The 26,877-nt window shown below is 36.3% G+C and overlaps 1 protein-coding gene across 4 annotated transcripts in view; it reads left to right on the top strand.

The window, feature by feature from the left end:
- Positions 1 to 26,877, top strand: part of VTI1A (vesicle transport through interaction with t-SNAREs 1A) — a 332,570-nt gene that overhangs the window by 179,355 nt on the left and 126,338 nt on the right. For 2 of the 4 annotated variants that reach the window (XM_081073987.1, XM_081073986.1), the window contains exons 7-8: positions 19,840 to 19,910; positions 20,602 to 20,663. In XM_081073987.1, coding sequence (XP_080930113.1) covers positions 19,840 to 19,910; positions 20,602 to 20,663 — 133 coding nt within the window. Of the gene's footprint in view, positions 1 to 19,839; positions 19,911 to 20,601; positions 20,675 to 26,877 lie in introns of all 4 variants that reach the window. The other 2 variants (XM_081073988.1, XM_081073989.1) reach the window with 1 other exon arrangement.

Below are 26,877 nucleotides of genomic sequence, written 5' to 3'. Positions count from 1 at the left end.
AATCTGCCTCCCTAGCATTTCACCCACAATTGCAGAAGTGATAGGGCTATTTTAAGGAGCCATGCCCCAGGGCCATTCATTGACTCTAATAAGAAGGCGTCCACACTGATTACATGGTATTGAACTTTCTGCTTGTGTATTATGTGTTATATAGGATATGAAATAGAGAGTTGAGAAGTCTGGATTCTAATCCAAGCTCTTCTTAAAATGCCATTTGGAAAAACTGCTTTTCTCCAGATGGTCTAATCCAACTCCTGAATGGAATAAATAACTTCTACATAAATCTCCACTAACTCTAGAATTCTGTTGATCAATGTCTAGCTCTCTAAATAAGTCTCAATACCATCTTTACCCCTTTAGCCTTTCTCACTTTCAATATTTTCTCCTTTTTACTTTTCTTTGCACTCCTACCTTTTTTTCTTATCCATCCCACCATTCATTTATCCATCTATCCATCCATCCATTCATCCATCCATCCATCTATCCATCCATCCATCCATCCATGAAGTGTGTATTAAATATCTATTGTGCACCAAGCATTATGTGGGAAGGAAACAGTACCAAGTAGCAATGTATTGCTTCTTGGATAGCTGATGCCACAAATGGGGAGTAGATAGACAGGGGAGAATACTGTTCTTGTTATCTACTTTGATTTATGTGCCAACGAATGATAGATACATGTCTGTAAGTAGGAGTAGCTGGTCCTGATGCCTTTCAACATTTTTACCTGTAAATACTACTAGAAATAAAACCTTCCTTATAGAATATCCAACAACCCGTCCCACTGTTTTAAGTATGTATTGTTTACCATTATTTTCAGGTAAGTATTATGTTCATTCTGAAGCTACAGTGAAAAAAAAAATTAGGAATCATTGTTTCCCTAAGTCCTAACCTTTGTTTTCTAAGACTTGAAAAGAAATGTGAATTTTACAGGAAAATACCAGTGTTTGCTACTGTAATTGTTAGGTTATCAATAGATATTCAGTTTTTAAATTATGTCAGAGATATCCATATTATTGTAAGACAGATGATTATGGGTGTGGGGGCAAGAAGCTTGAGGTAGAAGTCATGAAATGCAGATTCCTGGAGACCTGCAAAGATGAACAGATTAGTGGAGCATACACCCAACATTTTTATATTAATTGATCCAACACATTTGGTGCATTCCCCTGTTTAGTGCTTGCACTATGTTTTATGCTTTGTTGTAGTGGTGGTGATTTTTGTAATATTCTATCCCGCTTAAGTGTGAGCTACTACATGTTGGGAACATGCCTGATTTTTCTTTATATCTTCAGTGCCTGCCACATAGTTGGCTTTCAGTAATATTTGTTAGGTTGAATTAAAGTCCTATCTCTCATGTAAAATTGTCTCAATTGGCAAATTGTTTAACCTTTCTGGGAAGTTCATTTTCATGAATATGTCCAAAAAGAAAAAAAGAAAAAAATGGAGAATCAATCTGTGGACAAATGAAAGTGACTGCAGAACTTTTCCTTTACTTCCGTAGGCATATTGTAAACTACTGTTTACCTCTCCTGCCCACCCCCAGATAAAATAAAGATCCTCTGATGGGACCATGGCAATTTTCACTTTCAGTATATTTGTCCAGTGCTTTGAGATCGTGATGAAAGACCAGTAGAGTGGGGAGGGATTGTTTAGGTGTGATCCCTTCTGAATCCATAAATATAATCAGAGTCAGTCTGCTTATAAAATCATCAACACACTATTTCCCACTGCACTAGGTGTTCTTTTGAAGTCTCTCATACCAAGCTCTGACCTCATTTCTCAAGATGTAGCCACAATTTCTAAATGGAAGATTTTGGCAAATATAATACAGCCCAACATGTTTTTAAATGTTACTTTCTATTTAAAAGTTATCAGTGAGGTAAAATATGATATTCATACTCTACATTGTTAACTGGCATTTCCTTAAAGTTGTCAAGACTAAAAATGGGTTTTCTCCGTATGTTATATATAATCATTAGTGTAGAATGTTTAGGGTCTCACATAGAAATTTTTTGTTAAATAATTTTGTTAAATTGTATTATACATTGTCTCTGCATTGTTTTTAAAGGGAACAAGGAGATGATCTCTGTAGAAATTACATATCAGTTACTCATCCAGATTGATTTAGTAGCTTCTTATGAAAAAAGTAAAAGTAAAAAGATTTTCCTCTTCCATTGGAATCAGGGTTTCAGAGTAAAAATACGAGAAATGAAAATCAGCTCAAACCATATCCATTCTCATTCCATCTTGTTCTCACTAAGGAAAGAAGAAAGTTAATGGTTTGTGCTGACATCTCCCTCCATGAAACTGGTCAGAAGATGCATTTAGTATATTCAGGGGCAATCCTCGGATGCTTCTTTGTTACTGATGGCTTCATCAGCAGGTTTCTGAGAATAGTTCTGGTACCAGGCTCGGTGCACCAGACTCTAAATTAGCATCATCCACTATAATTACATTCAGTCATCTCTAGGGTAAACCAACATTGAAGTTCATGAAAACATTGCAGACAGTTCAAAAAGAGTTGCTTGTTCCTGTGGTACTGAAGAATCAAGAATAATTTTGAATTCATTCTGCCTTATTCTGTCTCACTTTTTAAAAGGCTTGTTGTTGTTATTCTTTTGGTAGGAAACTTAAACATTCTCTCTAGTCAGCAGTCTCTTTTTTTCATTTCAATATTTTGAGCCTCCCACTTTGTAATACGGTTTTTTAAATATGGCATTTTGCTTTCAAATAGGCGTTCAGTAGGAGATAAAAATCCCGAATTAACAATTCTTCAGCCTGGCTGAAATGTGTAGTGGGTTTGAGTTTGTCAGTGGGTATAATGTATACCTATTAAGTAATTTGTTTAATCATCTGTTAAGACTTTGAGACTTTTGTTTTTACTTGCTGTGTACAAGGCGTATTTCATCTGTATTTAGATGTTTGGGTAGATGTGTGTGTTTTTAAGGTTTCAGTCACTTTTTCTGCACCTGAAGAGGAGAATGGGTTTTGCCAGTGATAAATGAGGAAGTTGACTAGCTAACTAATAAAGATTTGTCTTAATCAAGTATGGTTTGTCAGAACAGGAGCGCACTGGGGTCAGGGCGCACGCAATGAATTATACAGCATTCACAGGAGGAAAGGACCTGGCAAGAGACCTCATAAATATGCTGCCATTACCCACTGCTAATTCGTATTCAAAGAGAGCTCTGCACAACCAGTTTCTAGGTTGCTGAGCTGTTCACCAGCTTCCTGAGCTTGCTGTTTGTGTGGGAAAAGGAAGTTTCATTATGTTTTGGCATCGTCTGTGTTCTCAAGGTGTATCAGTCCCCAACACTGAATTGATACCGATAATTGGAAGTGTGGCTTATGACATTGCATCGCGTATAATATTTATTTAGTGCCTACTGTGCGCTCTACAACTTGCCTGACGCGGTGGGGAGGATACAGATACACGAGACACATTCTCTGCTCGCGGAGGTTTTGGAGGCTTTCTTATAATCCTTCAACTATTGTCTGTGTAAATTCAAATATGGCCACAAGAGGAAAAGTCATCTGCCTTCACGTTAAATAGGTCATCCCAGTGAAGAGTTCAAAAATTTAAAATAGCTCTTACCTATTTCCTGAAGTTTGACTAGTATTAAATATGTAGAAGATGTTTTCTTGTGTTTCCACTAAGGTTGTCTTTCTAACCTATGATTTATATTCTCAGTTTGTGTATATGACTGATTACTTTGGTAGCTTAAAAAAGTCTTTTTTCCAGTCCTTATTTTGTAAGTCACTTCTTTGATTCGAAGAGCTTATTGTTTCTTCTCCTTATGTTGAGCATAATTTTAAGTACTGCTCTGCAGCGAAAGCAATATTCAAGGCCAGCTGATTTGTTGTGTTCTGATAGAGATGAGATGATGTCCCTCTTAGTTCTAGAAAGTTGACATCAGGGAACAGCACTGTCTTCTGAGTTTCTTTTATGCTTATCGGATAGTTTTCAGATGAGATTATAATCATGACAAAATAGTGTGTAGTATCTCAATGTCTAAATTGGGTGCAAAGGTATTAGCATCATCTTTCTTAATGGAATAACCACTGTAGTTATTGATGCTGCCAGTCCCTTTTTGATGAAACTGATGTTCATATTAAAAATAGTAGTAATAAGGGGTGGCCCGATGGCTCAGTTGGTTAGAGCACGAGCTCTGAACAACAGTGTCGCCGATTGGATTCCCATATGGGCCAGTGAGCTGCGCCCTCTACAACTAGATTGAAGACAACAAGCTCCACCGAACTTCTGGAGGGGCAGCCGGATGGCTCAGTTGGTTAGAGCTCGAGCTCTCACCAACAAGGTTGCCAGTTCAATTCCCACATGGGATGGTGGGCTGTGCCCCCTGCAACTAAAGATTGAAAATGGTGACTGGACTTGGAGCTGAGCTGCGACCTCCACAACTAGATTGAAGGACAACGACTTGGAGCTGATGGGCCCTGGAGAAACACACTGTTCCCCAATATTCCCCCAATTAAATAAATAAATAAATAGTAATAATAATAATTTTAAAATTTTATTTTTTCCTTGATATAGTTTCATGTATCAAGGGAAAAATGGAGTATGGATTTCCCATTTCCATGGATGGTCCCTCCAAGAAAAAAGGTTGAAGTAGAAAGTTGGCAACGTCTGCTTTATCTGTTCCTGCTTTATCAAAGGAACACTTTTATCAACAAGGTACTCGGTATGTTTCCTGAAACATCCTTAGAACACTGGCCTCATCCAGGAGTGGAAAAGGAAGACAATCCTATGATTTCTGACCATTTAGAAACGTCATGACTCCTAACAGGATGTGTAGTGTAGGAAAGTGTTGACAATTCTATCAGGATGGGGATTTCTTTGCTTCAGATGGAAAACAAACAAACAAACAAACAAAAAACCCACCAATTCTGTGATTCAAAGATGACATGAATGGGATTAAGCATGTGGTTGAGCCAATGCTTGCTTAGAACAATGTCTGAACTTCAGTGTAGACAAGCCCCCAATGAAATCAAAGCCTGCCACCTGCATATGGGGTGCCATAGAAGATATTCACAAGGCAGTGCAGACAGACGGGCAGTCAAAACACACCAGAGATAATCCAGTCCTCAGAAATGAGTGGTCTTTACATCGGCAGTCACAGTTGTCTCCGTGAGAATGCAGTCACTGCATGTCTCACGGAAAGCAAAGTGCACAAAATCCCAGAGAGGGATTGGGAATGCAAAAATTAAAGGAAGAAGAAAGAGTTGGGAAAATAGGCCAGCTGGGCCTGGGAAGTCAACCATCATGTGTGAGGCTCTTGGGGCCAAGAAAACTTATCTTGCTTTTTTTCTTTCAAGTAAAAGGAGTCATTTTTAATATACTCGTCTTTGTATTTGGTTTATGGCAGTCAAAAAATCATAAAATGTCTAGCTTCCTTTTTTGTTATGTGCTTGACCAAAGTGTTGCCACAAATGGCTAGGCCCTGATGCCTGTAATGTTGGCTATTTATGGGCTGGTGAAAACACAGTGTGTGCCAGCGGCCATAACCATGGGCTTGGGGATCAATCAGACGTGGGGTTTGAATACTGGCCAACCTTAGGCCAATTACTTGACCTCTCAGAGCCTCAGATTCCTTGTCTTTAGAAGGGGTTAATATTAATCTACTTCATATAGTGGTTGTGAAGATTAAATGCAGTATCTGTCAAGTACTTAGCACAGTGGCTGGCATACAACGAAGCAGTCAATAAAGAACCAAAAATAAAAAACCTTCCCTGGAGGGAAATATTCATTGCAGTATTTTACACACAGCCTGTAAGCAATAAACTTTTGTTGGATATATATTGAATGAATGAAGTCATTTTTTCATCACCAAGGGTTTAAGCCTACATGCTTTTTTCCCTCCAGAAGGTCCCACCTCAACTTGTTAATACTCTGACACAGAAGTTTGGTAAAGGACTCGATTTTAGTGGTTCTATAATAGAGCCTGTTGAGATATAATTAAAAATTCTTCTTAGCATTATGCTAATAAGTTCAATACACAGCCTTGTCAATGAAACCTAATAAATTCTCTATTGTATTTAGAAACAATAGTGGCTTTGTTTTATTCAATGTCATAGTGCTTGCTAAGAAAGGCAAACAATAGTGAACTTTTTTTAAGGCATTTTACTAAAAGAAATCTCTAAGTGCATATTTGGTTATGTACTGTCCTTCTAAGGTCAAACCCATATTTCAGTTTACAAAAATTGAATCTTTACTGTCCTTCTCATGACATTGACCAGTAATTGCCATATGATGAGCAAGATTATCAAAATCCATATTTATTTAGCCTTTTCTTTAATGTCAGAAGGATAGCATAAATATTAGGGAAACATTAGTTTCTTCATATCTTTTGTTTGTTTAGGAAGACAATAATTTAGGCTAAGTTTGGATCTTTCATCAGCCATCCATCTCAAATTTAGAAATAATACTAGGTCACTTCACCTTAAAATTCTGCCAGAATATACCATAAAATCATCCACCCCTTTTTTGTAATGCTTTTCTTTGTTTGTTTACTAATTCCCTTGTTTTAAGTTTCATCAATTTCTGCCTCTAAAACTATCAGTCTCTCAAATGCAGCACCCTTGTGCTTTAGTTATTCAGGAATAAAATGTCTCCATCTTTTTGTCTGCTTCACGATCTGAGGTAAATTCTCCCCCTTAGAGTTTAGAGTTTTCTGTAGATCGCTCTGGCTTGTTTGTATGTGTTTCAATTAAATTTTATTTACAAAACCAGATCACAGTCTGGATTGGCTTAAGGGCCCTAGTTTGCAGACTCCTCCTCTAGACCAGTGGTCCTCAAAGCTAGTCCCAGGGCACCAGCAGCAGCCGCGTCATTTGGGAATTTTTTAGAAATACAACTTATTGGACCCTCCCCAAGACCTACTGAATTAGAAACTGTGAGTATGGGGCCCAGCAATCTGTTTTAACAGCCTGGCTTACTTTTGTTTATTGATTGATCTGTGCCCCATCCACTTCAACAACAACAACCAAAAAAAAAAACAGGTGTCTTACAATCAAAGATCAGGTAGACAAATCAAGAGCAGAAAACATTAACCCAGGACAGAGGATGGAAGCCAAGGAGTTAAGGGAAGATTTGGGTGGGGGAAGGGGACAGTTGCTATATGAAGAAATCCTAGAGTTTTGTTTTAACAATTAAGGATTAAATTCACCCAGAGCTTCAGACTAAAGAAGAAAATATGTTGAATTATATAGTTTGCATTGCTCAGTAGTATAAAATGAATTATTTCCTGTACTGTCAAGTTTTTTTTTAGATCAGGAAGGGGAGGAAGTGTGGTGGTGATCTTTAAATTAGACAAATAAGAAATGTGATGAATCCTTTTCTCGGTATCATCTTCGACTAAAACAGTATAGAAATATTCCTTGTTTTGTAATTTCATAAGTAAATCTTTTGAGTAGCAAAGACCCAGAGTTAAAGGGGTAAAGTTCTGTCTGGGAGCTAGATATGTAGCACTAGAGCATGTTCGGGAATGAAGACCGGCAGTCCCTAACAAAGAGTTTAATGTGACTTCTGGACATTTTTAAGATAATACGTGTCTGAACCCCACTTCCAGGGATTCTGATTTAGTCAACCTCGAATGAGGTCCGCACAACTCTGTTTATTAAAAGTTCTATACATGTGTCTGGTCCAGAAACGAAGAAGCACACGACCAGATGAGAATCTTTGCCATTGACAATCTTCAAATTTCAGTCATCTCACTCAGGCTTGTGAAGGAAATAAATGGCAGATTCCAGAAGGAGAACATTAGCTGAAAGCTGACAAGTAGGTATTCTCTGTTGTCAGTTGGAAAAAGACCCCAGTGCTGTAGATCCAGGACAGCAAATAGGTCCAAATAGGTCTTCTGCCCTGTCCCAACTCTGATCAACTGGAGTTGATTGCCTGGAGCATTGCAAGGAGAAGGGTAGTTGCAAGCAAGCCATGTTTGGGAGCAATGCGATTGATGAATATCTGCTGGGTGTATGGGCTGGAAGAGTAGCAGTATATGTGTCACATATGTGTTCTCTGTGCTCTCAGGACTAGCTATGAGGACAGATGACATTTTGTTGGAAAATTAAAGAAACTTATTTTGTCCCTCTGAATTTTAATTTCCAAACGTTGATTTCTTTAATTTCCAAGCCACTTTTAACATTAGCCTTCTCACTTTCTCAGTTTTTTGCCTCTACATTTCCAACAGGATCTCCTGCCTATTTCTTGAATACTGATCATCTTTTAGGTCAAAACTTTCTGTTTCCTTTTGCTCAAACTCAGCAGCATTAATGTTCCAGGCCTATCTTCTTCCTGTAACCATGTCCTGTGTTTGTTCAGACTCCAGAACTTTCTTTTTTCCATTTATTCAATACAGGCATAACAGGGAGATATTGCAGGTTCAGTTCCAGACCTCCACCACAAAGCAAATACTGAAATAAAGCAAGTCACATGAATTTTTTGGTTTCCCAGCACATATTAAAGCTATGCTTACACTCTAATCTTAAAGTGTACAATAGCATTATGTCTAAAAAAATAATGCCTTAATTAAATGCCTTAATTAAAAAATACTTTATTGCTAAAAATGATAACTATCACCTGAGCCTGTTGGGAAAATGGAACCAATAGACTTGCCCAACACAGGGTTGCCACACACCTTCGGTTTGTAAAAAATTGCAATCTTTGTGAAGTGCAGTAAAAAGAAACACAATAAAACGAGGTATGCCTGTATATCCATGCTCTCTCTTCCTGGTTTAACCTAGGTGTCCGCTTTCAGTGTGCTTAGAAAGGTCAACATAATGAAAAAAATACTGTATAAACATAACATTTTAATTTACAAATCAATGAACACATTGGTTGGTCCAGCCTTTGAGTTAGGGTATAAATTAGATTTTTTAAAAAATGTATATATAAATTGTGTAAGAGGACGATAACTTCTTCCAGATGAATTCTAAATATATTGCATGAATCAGTAACAGCTTTGTGGACTCCTACCTCACACCATAAACAAAAATTAAATCAAAATGGATCAAAGACCTAAGTGCAAGAACTAGGACTATAAAACTCTTAAAAGAAAACATAAGGATAAATCTACATAGCCTGGCTTGGGCAATGGATTTTTAGGTGTGACACCAAAAGCACAAGTAACAAAAGAAAAAATAAATTGGGCTTCATTAAGGTTTAAAAATTTTGTACATAAAAAGATGCTATCAAGAGAATGAAAAGACAACCTACAGAATGAGAGACTATATTTACACATCACATATTTGATAAGGGTCTAGTATCTAAAATATATAAAGAACTCTTACAACTCAACAACAAAAACAAAAGCCAATTTAAACATTGACAAATGACTTAAATAGACATTTCCCCAAAGGAGATATACAAATGACCGGTAAGCACTTGAAAAGATGCTCAACAACATTAGTCATTAGGAAAAGCAAATCACAATCACAGTGAGATGCTACTTCACACCTACTAGGATGGCTGTATTTAAACAAAACAAAAAAAAAGAAAAAGTAACAACTGTGGCTGAGGAGAAATTAGAAACCTTGTGCATTGCTGGTGAGAATGTAAAATGGTACAGCCACTGTGGAAAATTGTTTTGTGGTTCCTCAAAAGATTAAACACAGAATTGCCTTGTGATCCAGCAATTTTGTTCCTCGGCATATAGGAACAAAAAAATTGAAAACAGATATTCAGACAAATACAGGTACACAAATGTTCATAACAGTACTGCCGTCAGCAGCCAAAAGGTAGAAACAACCAAGATATCCATCAGTAGATGAATGCGTAAGCAAGATGTGCTTTATCCATACGGGGGAATATTATGCAGCCATAAAAAGGAATGATACCTGCTGCAACATAAATGAACCTTGAAAACATCAAGCTAAGTAAAGGAAGCCAGTTCATAGTACCAAATTGCTGGGATTTCAGTAACTTTCAGTATTTAAACCTGAACAGCACAATCTATGTGTGTCTTTCATTCAAGTATTTGTACACTGACTGCATCTATTGCCACATACCTGAATCAAAAGGAGAGAAGTCATTCCATCCTTCAGGCCACCTTTCCCTTCTAGATTCAGTTCAAACTAAAAATAGAATTAAGACCAGAAAAGGATTGCCAAGGCCAGTGATTCTAGTATTGTATTCACATTATAATAGTCAAGATTCTGTGGTTTTATTTGTCCCTGTTTCTATTTCAAAACCCTGAGTGATCCCCTATTAGGCTCTGAACATGGGTCTGAAGCCAAGTAAATACATTTTATTCCATAAATGTATGTTTATTCCAAAAAATAAAAAATGTATTTTATTCCATAAATGTATGTGGGGGAGGGGTGTTGGGGAGGAAGTTGGAATGTCATTTTCTGATTACCTACTTTTTATAGCAACAGTGATCAACTCAAATATATTCAAGTTTTCATCTCCGCCATTGATTTGCTAAGAATAACAAATCCTCACTTCGTGAGGTATCTAAACGTCTAATCACTATGTTGTATACCTGAGACTAATATAATGTTGTACGTCAACTGTATTTGAAAAAAAAAATTATTTAATCAAAAAAAAAACATTACAGATTCACTTACCATTGTGAATGGAGATTGGAGAAAGGGGCCAGTGGAATGGGGGATTTTACAAGTTTATGTGAGAATTGGCCTCTTATTTTTTTAAAGAACAAAAATAGACTGAAGTCAAAAGGTTTGGATAAGAATACAATAGCTCCTGGATGTTTTTGCTGTTTGTATAATTTGCAAAGAACAGAAAGTTGTTCAGTCAAGATCGTGAAATCACAGCGTATTTCTCTGTAGGGTGCAGTGATTCTTACATGGGAACGATGTTCAGGAAATGTGGAGTGTCTGCTGTCCAACTCTTGCCCCAGTTATCACAAAGGCCTTTCTTGGGCACTGATGTTGTAAATGTGTGCTGAAGTATTACAATGCCTGGTCACCCACGTTGTAATGCCTTTTGGACAGGACACTGTCAAATTTATTTATTGCAAAGGTCACTGACTTAGGAGTCAGAGGATTACCTGGTCGTGGCTGCAGCTCTGTTGGTACTTGGTAATGTCGCCTGGATGATCCCCCCACCCCACCCCACCCCGAATCCCGCATCCTCATTTGCTCATCTGTACAGTTACTCTTAAGGCTCATATTTCTTCTCAAAATCTCTACTTCTATTAGTATAAATTTATGGAAGACCATCATATTTTCAATCTCAGTGGTTCCCATAACCAAAAATTTTCTGAGCAACTGCATATGTCAGGCATTGCCAATAAAAAAGCTGCATATACTAAGAGAAATAAGAAACAGCCTCATCTTTAAAGTAGTTTACAATCTAATGGGGAAGGAAGAATGTACAAACAGAGTCACAAACTCAGATCCTGCAGCAGCAAAGCAGGAATACAAATGAGTGAAACAGGTCCAGTGAAGAGGTAGCAAACTCCACAGTACATGGCTGGCCTCAGATTCCAAACTTCAAAAGAATCTAGAAGTCCAGCCTTTTATATGAAATCTCCTTTAAAAAAAAAAATGTAGTTGTTGCCATCCAGCTCAGACATGCTTAAAAATTGTGTTTCATAAAAACAAAACATGTTTGCTAGCCACATTAAGTTCCGCGGTCCACCCAATAGTGACTTCTGAATAAGGAGATAATTAGAACGTTATACATTCAGTGATAGAAATGTGCACAGTTTAGAGAGTATAGATGGTGATTAACTCTGCGCCTAATGATTTCTCAAAAGCCTTTCTGATGACTTTCTTGCCACTCGTCAGTAGTTTACAGCACTTTTTGTTTTTGAACGAGTAATTCATTCCACTCAGAGGTCGGGATGATGCTGTGCTCGTCTCCCTTGTCTGTTAAGTAAATACATGTTTGGTAAATTCCACAAGTGAGCCTTTGGGATGTGTTTTGACAGTTTTGCCCATTCAGGTTTTCTGCGGCTTCATCTCCTGGCTTTTACATCCTTTACTGTGAAAATGGGATGTCTTTCCCGGGGCTCCGGTCTTGTTTCACAGAATAGAACAGCTTCATTTTCATTTTTGAATGGCGCTGTAATTAACATGGTTCCTTTTGTTTAACAACCTCAATTTACATGTCTTTTTGTATCGTACCTGTTCATTCCAGAGCGTCATTTTTGATAGCACCGCTTCCGTGACTAATGTCTGAGGGCTCTGGGAATAGTGTTTGTTAATATCTGCAGCAAACCAGGTAACTAAGGGGAGGTTCTGCTACTATGACTTTGATGAAAGTAGCACTGAAGATTTTTTAATTGTTTAATAATAGATTTGATCATCTTAAAGCAAAATAGAATATATACTCACCTGCTAAGGAGGCAGGATTAAATCATAATTGCTTTAAAAAAGGAAAGAAAAGAAAGAGAGAGAGAGAGAGAGAGAGAGAGAGAGAGAGAGAGAGAGAGAGAGAGAGGGAGGGAGGGAAGGAAAGAAGGAAGGAAGGAAGAAAAGGAAGGAAAGAAAGGAAAAGAAAGGAAAGGAATGGAAAGGAAAGGGCAAACCCTGGGCACTCTTTTGTCTATTTCTGCTAAGAATGTGTAAGTTTACCTTCAGTTTATATGAATGTATAATTTCCTGTAATAATGTCATCATCAAAGTGCTTGTAAATATTTTATACTCAATAGTAAATGCAAATGTCCTCAGAGGCCAAGCAGGCTATTGTATGAAGCAGTCCACTGTTGCAGACTTGGGCAAACAGGAGAGGATATAACCTGCTTGAGAGCATTTAAGTTTTTTTGTTGTTGTTGTTTTACATTGTTGGGGAGGCAGGGGGTGGGAATACATCTGTGGGCCTCATTTGGCTCTTTGTGCTTTAGTTTGTTTAAATTCTCTATAGAGGAAAAGAGACATTAAGATTTTATAGTCATGGAGTCCTAATATTTTAGAGCCAGAAGGAGCACTAAAGATTATCTAGTCTAAGACTGTCATTTTACATTTAAGGAAACCAACGAGCACAGAAAGGAAGTGTTTCACCTAAATTAAACCCCAAATGAATACTTATTTGTTTTTTTCTCAGTGGGTCTTAAAGACAAGGGGAATTTGGAGATCCTTCTAGAGATGATATTTCTGTACTCTCTAACACAGTAACCATCAGCCACATGGAGTTACTGACTACTTGCAATGTGGCTAGTGCTATGGAGGAACTGAATTTTAAATTTTACTTAATTTTAATTAATTTAAATAGCCCCATGTGGCTAGTAGGTACCATATTGAACAAAGAAGCTCAGGGATTATAATTTTCATCCCTAACTTATCACAACCTACCTTGAATAAATATTATGCCACTTCACATATTACTTAAAAACCAGTCAGGAGCATACTTCTATTTACCTACTTTCCATCTTTTGTGCTGTGGTTTTCATATGCTTAATTCTACATGTGTTGTTATTATTTTTACTTTATTTGGATCTAAGTTCTGTAGATCCAAATTTTCGTCTACTATCATTTTCCTGCATCATGAAGAATTTCCTTTAAGATTTCTGTGGCTCCATTCTGCTGGATAATTCTCTTAGTTTTCAATTATCTAAAATTGTCTTTGTTTCACCTTCATTTTTAAAGGGTATATTTACTGGATACAGAATACTAGGATGATTTTTTTCCCCAGCATTTTGTTATGTTGTCCATTGTCTTTTTGCATTGTTTCTGATGAAAATTCAACCCTCATTCTCATCACTAGTCTTCTGTACGTTATTTGTCTTTTTCCTTATGACTGCTTTTAAGATTTTTTATTTATCTTTAGTTTTTAGTAATTTGACTATGATGTAACTAGGTATGGTTTTCTTTGTATTTATCTTGCTCAGATCTCATTGAACTTCTTTTATTTGTGGGTTTACTTTTTAAAACATAAAATTTGAAAAGTTTTGACTATTGTGTCTTCAAATATTTCTCCCATCCTGTTGTTTCTCTCTGAGAATCTCTCTTTCTGGGAATTTATTTGCTTGTATGTAAGACCACTTGTTATAACTTTACCGATTATTGATGCTGTATTCTTTCCTCTCTCAGTTTGAATAATTTTTATTAACCTGTATTCAAGTTTAGTGGTTCTTTCTTGTATCGTGAAAGACATTTTATTTGGTCCATCCAGTGAAGTGATTTCAGATGATGTAGTTTTTCATTTTAGAATTTCATTTAGTTCCTTTTTAGAGTTTCCATTTCTTTTCTGAAAAACCCATCTCTTCATCCATTATGTTTACCTTTTCCTTAAATTATTTAACATAGGTATAATAGTTGTTTCACATTTTTAATCTGCTAAATCTAATGACTAAGTCATCTGTTAGTCTGTATTAGGCTATATTTTCACTTCATTATTCACCTTTTCCCCCACATTCTTTGTGTGTCTTATGGTTTGTTTGTTTTTTTTTATAGTATTCTAGACATGGTGTAAAAAAAGAATAGTAGAATCTGAAATAGAAACATTTTGAATTTATTTTCCTCTGGAAGTATTTTATTCTATCTTGTATTTGATTAATGGACTGATCAGATTCTTCCCAAAATTAAGTTGGGCTGGTGCTAAGCTGAATCTCTAATTAGATTGGATTCATCTAAGAGTAGTGTACCCCAACATGTGTCTATGCTCCTGAAAATATAATTGTCAGTATTTGATCTGGGAGTAGGTTGGTCTGCAGTTTCCCATATTTTTGGTACATGTTTGGACTTAACTCAGATGGTGTCTCAGAATACAAGCACCATAAGAATGTGTGGGAATATATGATTTCTCTTTACTAACCAGCCCCTCCACTGCCTCTTCCTTGGCAGGTTTAGAGATCAAAGGACAATTATCAGACCAAGTGATTTGTTTTGGGGTTTAGATCTCATCTAGGTCTCGTTCTGTCCTGTAAGCTTACATTTTCATATGATATTTGAGTGATTTCTCCTCGTCACTGAACAGTCTTTTAGTGAGATACCAGAACTCAGACCAGGCACTTGCCCCAGGTATGAATGTTGCCACAGCTCTTCACTCACATATGAGATGCTTGCTTCTCTCTAGAATCCATCAGAGCTTCTTTGCCTGCACTGGACTTCCTCTGGACAAGAATGGTAACTATTTTGTCTGGGTTTTCCTTGATTCTATGAGAGTAGTAATTGACATCTTTCTACATTCTAACTGGAGGCAGAAGTTCCTCACATGTCTTGAAATGTCTAGTAATGGAATATAGTGAAAGAATTGCCTTTTCCATTCCCCCACCTTTCCAGGTGTCAGGAATTCAAAAGACTTTTCATGTCTGAGTAATCTATATTGAGGATAACCTGCCTACTCAGGACATGATATTAGAGTCATCATCCAAGAGGTGTGCTGAATACCAAAGAATGGCTGACCCAACCACTCCATGAGCAGCTTCCTCCTGAGAAAGCTATATATGAATTCCTTTGCTTTTCCAAAGCAATAAGTTTTTACTCTTATTAGACTCAGTGGCCAAAATTTCCCGAACCATGTCCAAAATTCAGTACTCCAAATTGTTAGGAAATATCACAGTGTTTTTCATCTGTCTGGTTGGTGTTCTACTTCAAAAATAGCTCTCTTACTTATTTATTTGCATTCCTGGATTTCACAGAAGTCCCCATAGGCAAACAATAGCTGGATAATTTCAAGCACCTTTTACCTATTACTAAAATTGCTAAGTTTTTGAGTGCCAGAAAATAACTCTACTGTCTCTTAGCTTTTTAAAGAAGACTCAACTGGTTGTTTTCACTTTTTAAAATAATTTGTTGGAAACCACATCCTTGATAAAGCTTATAAAAAGAAAGTTAAGTATAAGTGTACTGAGGAATGATCATTATTTCTGGTGAGTGCACTGCTTACAGCATAATGGCTAAAATTCTTCTTTAATATTTTGAACTTATGAAAGGAAACATTTTCTGGTGACATATTTGATGCCTTTCCCTTTTAACCATGTTTATCTTATAACATGATGTGAGTGTCACTTCTGTCGTCTTATAAGGAATATTATAATTTGCTCATCTCTAAAATACAAGTTCAGTATTTTTCTTAAAGTTCATTCAGGTCAGCCTTATGATAGTTCAGTTGGCATGTTTATTTTATGAATGGAGAGCAAAGATGCTTTCAGTGTGGTACAAGCTCCTCAAACCAGGTTTTATCTTTTGTGATGCCAGGCCAGTCCTTCAGGAAGTATCTGGCTCAATTTATAGTTCCCTGCTTCCTCCTGCATTCCTTTATGGGGAAGGAAAGTGTGGAATGCCTATTGTATTACCCCCACCCCATGTATTGAAAAGGAGAGGAAATGTTAACCAAAACCCATTTTGCAGTTTGTGACCCAATAAAAAGGGCAGTGAATCAAGGATATGATTCATTCTGTGTAATTGTGAAAACGAAAGCTCACTTTATATATTTGAATGCCATACTCTCAGGATGATCCCCATGTCCCCTGTGGAAAGGACAGAAGTACAGGAAGGAAATTTCTTCCCAGGAATCCATTTTTCATGTTCATACTGGGGTGCAGAATTCCAGCATACAGCATCGGTTTTGATTTTCTTTTATGCTACCTATTGTTTCTTACTCTCAAGAAGATCCTCGCACAGTCAACAAGTTTAGTATTTATAAAATTTATGATTTCTCAAATTATTTCAGTAGCAGAGGTATGGCTATTTCCATTCTAAAGGCACTATGAAAGTTTAAAGAACTGCAAACTAGACTCAGCTTATCACATCTGCATTGGTGTAGAACTAAGAGCTTGTGTTCTTTATTGGTGCTTTTTGGGTCAGTGCTTACATCTTAAGTTAAATTATTTAAGAAAAATAAACCTAGCAATGTTACTAATTATGTAATGAAATAATCCCTAAATGTCTAATGCTATTCTGACCAAGGACAATCTCTTTTAAAAATAATCCCTTCTTATTTGTTGTCTTGTTTTATTTTGGCTTGATTAGGGAAGGGGAACCTATAATGAAAAAAAAATACATAACTTTCTTTGCATGAATTTTTTTCATTCCATAAGAGTGAGCTTATGTTTGGCCTGGAATTTCCTTTGTTGGGGGTATTAAAGGTAGCAAGTAAGCAATTAAAAAAAATAATTCTGTTTCCAACAAATATATGATATTTGTATGTTAAGATCAGGATGTGTACACTCTTGCTAATATCTCATCTCTTGCCAGATGGGGTTAGTGCCTTGGATGCTGAGTTATTTCTCAAGAGGCAAAAAGATTGACGGAGGGACTTATGACTCCTGAAAAGGCCTGAGTTCTTTACCTCTTGTTCCATTGATTCCTTCAGTGGCAGACTATAGATCCATTCACAATTGAATTTTTACACTGGCAAACCTGATAAAATTATGAATCTGTTTACCTGCAGTTCTGTGGGTACTTCTCCATTACTGCACTTGATATACTTTGAGGGAGCAGGAATAGATCACAAACCTTTGATCTACTCCACTTTTCACTTTATTTCATTTTCTCATTGCTTTATTCCTTCTACACATACTTACTGGGAGCATTATGCTGGTGACAGACACAATGATAATAATAATAAAGTAGGAGGAATAATCTCCTACTTTCTATTCATTTGAGGTTACATATTCTAATACCATCAATCTTGATAGGAGAAAATACTATATAGATAGCATTCTGCTGAAATAATTCCAGTATTTGTGGTGTTCATTGATATTAGAGCTTTTAAGTTAAAAATTAATTAAAATTGCTATGTTTGTTGATTAAAGGAATTCAATGTAATGGTAATACCTAATAGAATGAAAAAAGTGAATATTGTAGCTGTTATGCAAAAAAAAAAAAAAAAAATTCAACCCTAGTTGTGTCCTCCTTCTCAACTATTGATGTTATCTTTTAACTTTTATGATGCCTCAACTGGGAACCACATATCTTATTCAATTTTACCATCAGGATAAATTGCGTGGAGATAATAATAAAAAGCTAACATCGATCTTAGAGGAGATACTATACTAGAAAGAATTTTCCATTTTATAGGTATCAAAAATATATATTTATGTTACTGTATTTAAGTCTTTTTTATTATTTGGATTTTTTATCATGAAAGGAATATAAAGTCCAGTCCTTTTTCTGATGTACCATGAAATGCAAAGTCTAATATAACATTTCCCCTTTAACTGCTAAATTTTCACAACTAGCATGGAAGTTCCTTGAGCACAAGGGCTTGATCTTGTTTACTGGCCATGTCCCAACATCTATACCTGGCATAGTGTTAGGGACTCATTGATTATTTGTTGAGTGCATTGATTCTCATGAACTATGCAATTACATGCATTTGTATGGTACCTTACAGCTTTCGGACATTTTTATTTAGGTTATGTCATTTTGCTATAACAATAATTTTGTGAGAAAGGTAGGACAGATGTTTTATTTTATGACTAAAATTGCAATTCAAGTGGGTTAAGGCAGACTTGGAGTAGGAAGGGGTCATCGTCATAATAATCCATTGTTGTTGTTTTTTTATGTCAATCATCATTATTTAATATACTTATTGTCATAGGCCAGTCACTGTGCTAAATAGTTGAACTGAATGATCTTACTTAACCCTGACAACAACCCCATGACACCAAAATATGAACACCCCCATTTTAGAGATGACGAAAATGAGGCACAACAAACTTAGGTAACTGGCGTGAGGCCCCACAGCTAGGGTCAGTGCTGGGGTTTATGCCCAAGCAGTGTGAATTCATAGCCGAAGCACTCAGTATGGCTTAGCCACTGCTCCACAGTTTCTAGGATGTCTCCCTACAACGTTTGTCAGTATACATACATGAATCATATAACTACCATGGGGATTTCTTAGTAACTTCATTACAATTATTGGCTGTTATTATAATAGATGATGTTTGAATTTTTCTATTAGTTTATAAGCCAGAGATGATTGTTGTTATAGGTTATGGATACAGAGACAATACAAGAGAAAAAGAAATGTAGAATAAGGTAGACAAGTTGCCAAGTTTAGAAGAGAGGCAGATTGTCATTCTTCTATTATAGAATAAAGTACCTCCCAGGTGATGAAGAGTCTGGAAAAAAATATTTATTCAAGGCAGCTGAATATGTGTCAGGTCTTGTAAAAGATTCTATAGTCTTGTTAAAGATTCTACAGTCAGGGAAGAGTCAACCAGTGCCAACCAAATGGGGTGATCACAGCAGGGAAAAACCTCATTGGTACTCAGCAGTGTGGCTTTTTAATGAATGATCCTACCTGCCTATACCAGTATAAATGTTTGGAAGTTCTCTCTCCACTACTTGTTAAGGAATGCACCTCACCCTGTCTCAAATATCCACAGTAGCTGACAACACACTAAACAGGCCCTTGCTTTAAGAGAACGGAAGCCTACAAATAGTTCCACTACTGGTAAGCTGCAGTAATTGATAGTATGAGGATTATTTGTGTGGGGAAAATACATTAAAATCAAAACTGTTCTAAATGGAGTTTACTTACATATGCAAAGCAATGTAATAACAAGGTAGGAAAGGCAGAGTAGAATCATTAGCATTTATAACCTGTAAAGCCACAGGCTACATTTCATGATGGTAATAGAGAGACCATTGGACCCGGCCTGTATCCTGGCAAATAAGATGCTGAGGTGGCCTTGGGCAAGTCACATCACCTCTAAATTATTCCTGCCATGTTGGTCATGTCCTATAGGTTGAATTTTGAATCACATCACATCATACCTAAGATAAATTGGTACATTTATCAAGTACTTTTTAAATATTTTTCAAGTACATGAATTGAAATCTGTGTCTGATGTGTAATGTACACTTATTTAATATTAATTCTGTACCCATTGTCATTTTGGTACATCTGAAGGTCATTCTCATATCCAAAGTCATCTTTCCTTACTCACATTTTCTTTTCTGTAGAGCAAATTGGCCAAGAGATGTTGGAAAACCTCAGTCATGACAGAGAAAAGATACAGCGAGCACGCGAAAGAGTAAGTAGATGGGATACAGTCTTTTCACAAATTTAGCAAATAATAAGACAAAAATCAAAGGTGTTGGACACGTGTAAACAGTAACAATTACATAGCTAGAAGTGTTATATATTAAAAATGGCTAGGTTGACAGAGGGATATAGGATCTGAGGAGAGGGGGAAAAGAGTGTGGGATGGAGTAAGAATAAGCTGACTCTATGTCCCCATCCTGAAATGCCCCCACATACATATTTTATTTAGCTCTACAGCTGAGAATAAAGTCATTGAGGGAGATTTTGGAGTATGTCAGGTCTTTTAGAATGAAATCTAAAAACATTGATCTCATCTTCCCTCAGATCATTTTGCTTCTATTTATATTACTTTGCACATTCATAATTTGAAAAAAAAATTACCAATATATATTAAACTTTGTCAGCCTGTGAGACATTTACTTTTATATCCAGTTGAAGTATCCTATTTAAAGCTCCTGGGATTATCTATTATATGTGATTTTCTAAATCTAAGAATTTTCAGTGATTGTATAGGTGTCAAAAATGTATTTTTGTGTTCTTAAGCATATTTTATGAATTGGATTTTCTGTCATAAAAGAAGATTATTGTTTGCCAGTGCACTTTAAAAATAATCCAGTTGCATGGTGTGGTTTGATTTGGTTTGGTTTGGTTTAGTTTTAATGCTTCTCTTCTTCACCTAGCTTCGAGAAACAGATGCTAACTTGGGGAAAAGCTCCAGGGTTCTGACAGGGATGTTGCGAAGGTAAGAGCAAGGTAGGGACACATCTTCCTCTCTCTCCTTTTTTTTAAACCGTGTTTTTCATCTCATTGCAACTGGGGATTTTCCAGGCATGCAAGTTTCTGCTCTTAGTACCCTTTGTCAAGACCCTTTTGAAAGGACGGAACACTGATATTAACTCTTGTTTGGACTAGGACACATACTGAATACCTTAGATTAGAGAGAAAGTTTGAGCTAGGGGGATTACCTCAAGCTATGGAAAAAATTAGGGTTAGATATGAAGTATTTTTTCATAGCCTGAGGAAGGCCCTATGGCAGGAGCCAAGTGATTTTATTTTCTATTTTGATAGCCTCTTTCTAATAGAGGGAATGCAGGCCTGCACTGTCAAGAGTACACCTGGTATTAGCTTTGCTCTCTGTTGCCTGGTTTTCATTTATTTTTTTAAGAGATACTGTTTGGGGAAACATTTCGATTTTATGTATACTTAAAGATGGTTTTTAAAATTTAAAGAATATCTGAGTAATCTAAATTCACACGTGCACGCAAACACATGTTAATGTTTTATATATGTGTAACTAACCTTTGATTGATGGAGACTATTCAGGAAAGTGTGAAAATGAATGCGGACAGGTAATATTCTATATTCTGTATTTTTTGGAGGGGAGTGAGAAATGTTTTCACTGGTCTGAAAATTGGAGCCATTTTTAGCTTAGGTAGATTCAGCATGGAATTATTTTACATTCAGAATCTACCAAGTAAGAGTATCACCTAGCATAACCTTCAATTTCAAACTGTGGATAGAAATGTAAATGGGGAATGTTGAGAATCACTGCTAGAATAACTTAATAGGAATCTTAAAGAAGGGAATCGATTTGAAAATGAGTAAAGTGTTCTCTGATCATGTATCCATATTTAATAATTTGCTAAGAGTATGTTTGCTCCGTTAGAGATTCATTGCATAAGAACCAGTCAAAGATTGGGTTGCTGAGTCTGCCAGAACGATGTGATTTCTCCATCAGGCTGATCAGTAGCAAGTCTTAAGTTCCTGAGACCCTTTCAGCCAACATTGACCTAACTCCTCATGCCCCTCCCTTTCCTGCACAGACAGTCGCAATTCAGAACCATAAACCACCAAATTCTCTGATTAAGAGTAATATGTAAATGACCTAGAGAAACTGAAAATCCACAGAGAAGTGGCGATTGAAAGGAATGCTTCAGTGCCTATACACAATAAAAAAGGAAAAAGAGGAAACAATCCTCTGGCTTCCCTGGGAGGCCCTTGCGATGTGAGCTGTAACGAATATTCTGCATATGTCTCCATTTTGTCAAATCTCATTAAAGAGTCCTACTGCTTTATGTCAATTGAGCTGTCCAGAAATCATTCATCATTTTTAGTATAAGAAAAAAATCATGCGGTTATTTAAATAATATCATATTAATGTTAAAGTTCAGCTGTCATTTAATCGTATGGCTTAATCAGATGTAGCATTTAGGAAAAACAGTTTATCCGGGCTCTACGTGGCTTTCAGGTTGGCAGATTCAAATAAGGATTTATGAGTTTCTAAACCAGTGTATTTCTGTCCGTGTTTCTGCTTGATGTACCTCACCCTTTTGTGCAGGACACTGCAGACAGTTATTTCAACAAATAAAGCATCTCCTCATATTGTGTTTGAATAAATTTGCAAGTCATTCAGAGAAGGGGAAGCACAAACCACTTCTGCAACCTTTGACTGGGCTTCCTATAGGGAAATCATACTAACGTGGTTGTTGTAAAAGCCTCCTGTAGAAAATGACTCTGCTGAAATCTACATGGAGTTCTCTTTGTTGGCAAACTCAGTCAGTCACTGGACTCATCTCCTTTTGGGATCTGTCTAGAGCAGAGGTGTCCAAACTTTTTTCAACGGTTTTCACCAAGGGCCATGTGGGGTAAAATACACAAACAGCCGGTCCATTCACTCGAGGTGAAGTACGTATTGCCTCACCTGGTTTATTTAAATAAACTAAATATATTTTTGGAATTTGCTGCGGACCAATTAACAATGGATTGTGAGCCGCAGTTGGCCCGTGGGCCGCACCGCTGGTCTAAAGTGTGAATAGAAATAAAAATCCCCAGATGGACACCACCTTGCTATGTCTGAGCCAAAGAAACTCTTAAGTCCACCTGTGCGGAGTGGGGATTGTGTTTTTTACTTGGCACCACAACTTTGGTACCCAGTTACTGGTAATCAATACTGTAACCTAACTGTGTTCTTTGGGAACCAAATGCAGATGGCTTGTTTTGTTTTAGTTTTTAATTACTATCCCACATGATATACAGTTTCTCTCGGGAAAAGGCAAAAATATTTTACCGACTTCTTTACTTCATCTTCCATTATTCCCTGGAAAAATAGTCTCTAGAGAAATGGAACCAGGATTAATGTACCAAAGTCTTTGATTTAATGCTCTCATTTTCCTTCCTCTGTTCCATCCCCCCATTCACGTGGCATTCACTTCCCTCACTGGTAAGATTTTTTTTTTTCAGAAAGAGAAGTCATATTTCCTTACCAAAATGGCATGGTTACATCATGTGTTAACAGGTGCTTCTGATTTAAGAAAAACTGTAATATTGAACTGTGTGCTCATCTGTCACCTTCACATAGGAACAAAAGAAGTGAATGTCCTCTTTGTGCAGTGTTGGTGTTTGCCTGCATACTACATTAGCTTATTTATTTTCACCTGATAAATTCTGTATAATCAAGAATAGGGAAATAGATGCAATATACCAAATCAAGGAATTATTTCATTTAAAAGGAAGATTACTGAGTATTTTTAATTTTTTAAACTAAGATTATTTTTAAATTGCAAAATGAACAGAAAAGGCATGCCATGGCCCCTCATTTGGATTGTTTTACCTATATTGATTAGACTATTGTGAAGACAGCTGAAACCAAGGTTTCATCAGAGCCAAAGTCTGTATGTAGGTCCGCCTGATTATGTGTAAAACCAAAAGCAGATTGGGAAATAAAAATGAATACTTAGCAAGCACTATCACTTATGCTTTTTAATTTTTTATTAACTTCAGATGAGATTTAAACAGAATCTATTGCCTCCCTTCCTTTCTTCTTTCCCCTCTCCTTCATTCCTCCTTCCTTCCTCTCTCCCTGCCTCCCTCTTTCCCTCCCTCCCTATTTTCCTTTCTTTTTTCTGCTAGTCACTTCCTCAGTAAATATTTAATGCCTATATACAAGACCTTGGGGAATCCTCAAATGAAACCAGTTTGATTCTTGCCTTCAGAGTGCTTCAATCTAGTAGAAAATATGTGCATATAAAATGCTGTGGGAATTCATAAAATTATTTATTCCTCAAGAAAGCTATGGAAGATTCTGCACCTGGTCATTAATTAATCCTTACTGTCCCTTAATTAATTAATCCTTACTGGTCATTAAAAAGGGCGCCAGGAAAACAAATAACCAATAGAAAATATGATTTTAATAGCTATAAAACCAACATTTGGGGGAAATGGAGAAATAGAAGATGACAGGGAATCATTAACAGCAACAGTTTTGAAAAGAGCTAAAGTATGCAGAAAATATTGAGAGACAGTTTAGTGAGATAGCAACTGATTCAACCAACATAAATAAATAAATTATTCTTCCTGTAACGAATAGCTACTGTATTACCAAAAGAGAAAACAAAAAAAAATTGGTTCATTCAAAATTATAATAGTATAACTTGACATCAGAATACAGGTATAGCTGATTTCTTGTATTTTTCTTCTATCTTGACATAAGATGCAGAGCTACCTAGGGATAATTCCTGACTCATACTTTAGACAGAGTTTAAATAAAGTGGTATTCTGATACTAATAAAAATGGTCGTGACACAAATGACCATTTATGTGGTGATTGGGGCCAAAGAAATGGATTTTTCATTGACTTTCACAAAATTTCATTATTATATTGGTTATCTTAAACTATCACAAGTAGCACTGAGAGGCTTAAATGGTGGTCTTCATATGTTTGCATGTACGCGTATGTGCATGTTTATGTGTTTTTTCCTATACATTTGACTGGGAGGTTTTGCTTAGATCAAACAGTGCTGGCAGTCAGTAAAAATAAAAATAGAAGTTTTCAAGATTTTCCATCAGAAAACAAAGGACATCATGATTCTGTCTTTTTACCTCTGAAGAGTGAATAATTTATTGACAATAGTATATTTGTTTCTAGAAGTATCTAAAGGATTCCTTCGGAATATAACAGTTATTATATGTCTACTGACATAAGTTCAAAGAACATTTTAACCAATTTATGTTGGCTCATTGACTACATGTATAGATATTGTCAAAAGGCTTACAAAAAGAAATGGCACATGTAATTTTTTTTTAAAAAACACCTTTTTCTGTATGGTTACCTTAATATCAAATAATTTTCTCTTTCCCACACACTACCTATATTTGCCCCTACTATTTCCACGAATTGAAAAAATAAATCAGAATGTTTCCTTCAAAAAGTGACGTCTGTTTACCCTTCCAGCATGCAGATAGTCACTTTATAAGCATGTAGCTGGTGAGAGGTCCTCGTAACTAATCTGTAACATAAAGAAAGCAGATGATATTAAATGTAGTTGACCTAGCTAGCACCATTCATCCATTACTATTTAATACACAGTATTTTTGTCAGAGCTACTTCTGAGTCAATCTGGAGAATAATTGCCACCTATTATTGCTATCACATTTTACATTTTAAACATGGTTTTGTTGCCTTGGTAGAGTGACAGGTAAAAACATCTGGAAAACTTAAATACGTATACTGTCAGAATAATTCCGAAGGGTAAGTATACCAGAAATACGAATGCCAGATCTGTAAGCAACAGAAATATAAATTTTTAAATAAACAGGTTTATTCTTAAAGAAATAGGCCATGACTGGATGTTTTTAAACCTTTTTTAAAAATTCATTTCTTTTCCTGTCTCATTTTGCCCAGGATACACTTTGTTATATTTTAATTGTTCTTATTACAATGTCTGAAAATTCAACAGTAGAGAGTTTTCAAGACTTGTGAGAAAAATGTCCTTGAGAATTTACTCTCAATTTTTATGCTCTGAAAAATGTATATTCTCTCAAAGTAACTTACCTTTACATTTTTACGTTTCTCTGTTTAACTCATTTCTTATTCTTGGCCTATTTTTACTAGTGAAGACATGGGCCCTGACCTGAAATTAGTATAGCAAAACCTTAAACTCTAAGAAATTCTTCAGCTTTTAATCAAGTGCTTATTCTCTCAGAATAACATGATGGAATTTGCTGCAGATTCTTTAGACTTAGATTTAGGATCTAACTTAGAATAATCCCACAAAGAAAACTTTTTTTTTTTCTACATCGTGGTCCTTTTTATGTGAATAAATTTGTTACTGTACACTTGACTTGTTGTCTTTGTCTTGTGGCCTCTTCAAGGATGACATGGATGACGTTTTTATGAAACTAAAGAACAGCTTTGGATTTCATCGTATTAGGTGTTTCTCTTTAATAACATGCTTGTAGCTTTAAACATAGAATTTTGGTCCTGTGTCAGACATTTGAATACAGCATCTAAAGTTATCTATCAGTGATAACTCTACAGCTGCCCTAAGTGTGTGCCTGGCCCTAACCATACTTTACACATATTATCTGATTTAATCCTTGAGAACCCCGTGAAGGATGCATCATATCCCCATTTTACAGATGAGAATAATGATGCTTATTGAAGTAAACTATCCACAGTCACATACATGGAAAAGTGCAGAATACATATGTTGTCACATGTAACTAAATAGTTCAAGGGCAGAAGCAACTTCAAGCACAGTGGAATGTAAGGGTTCAAACAGCCTCATCAGGACTGGGTCCTGCTTTTCCGTCTCTCATCTCCACTCTCTTGTGTGTGGGTTCCATCCTTTGTCAGGGTTTCTCCTTGAGACACATCTTTTGGCAGCCCTCCCAGTGATACCTATGGAATATAGCGATTTTTTTCTTCCCAGTAGTCCCAATGAAAGTCATAGCATGGAGTCTTATGGTTCTGGGTGGCTCCGGTTAGGTAAAAATGCCATTTATCTGTGATCTGATGTTTTAGACCTGGGACATGGACTGATAATGGACAAATAATAGTTCTCTCAGAAGAATCTAGGGCTTTTACTAAAAAGAGGAATAGATACTGGGTGGGCAAAAACAACAGATGTTATCTTCAAAAATGAACAATTATCTATACTCTGGATCTCAGGTGAAAT

Source organism: Rhinolophus hipposideros, assembly GCF_964194185.1.
Source record: "Rhinolophus hipposideros genome assembly, chromosome: 15".
In the NCBI taxonomy this organism is placed as follows: domain Eukaryota; kingdom Metazoa; phylum Chordata; class Mammalia; order Chiroptera; family Rhinolophidae; genus Rhinolophus; species Rhinolophus hipposideros.
This window is presented reverse-complemented; position numbering and strand designations above follow the sequence as displayed.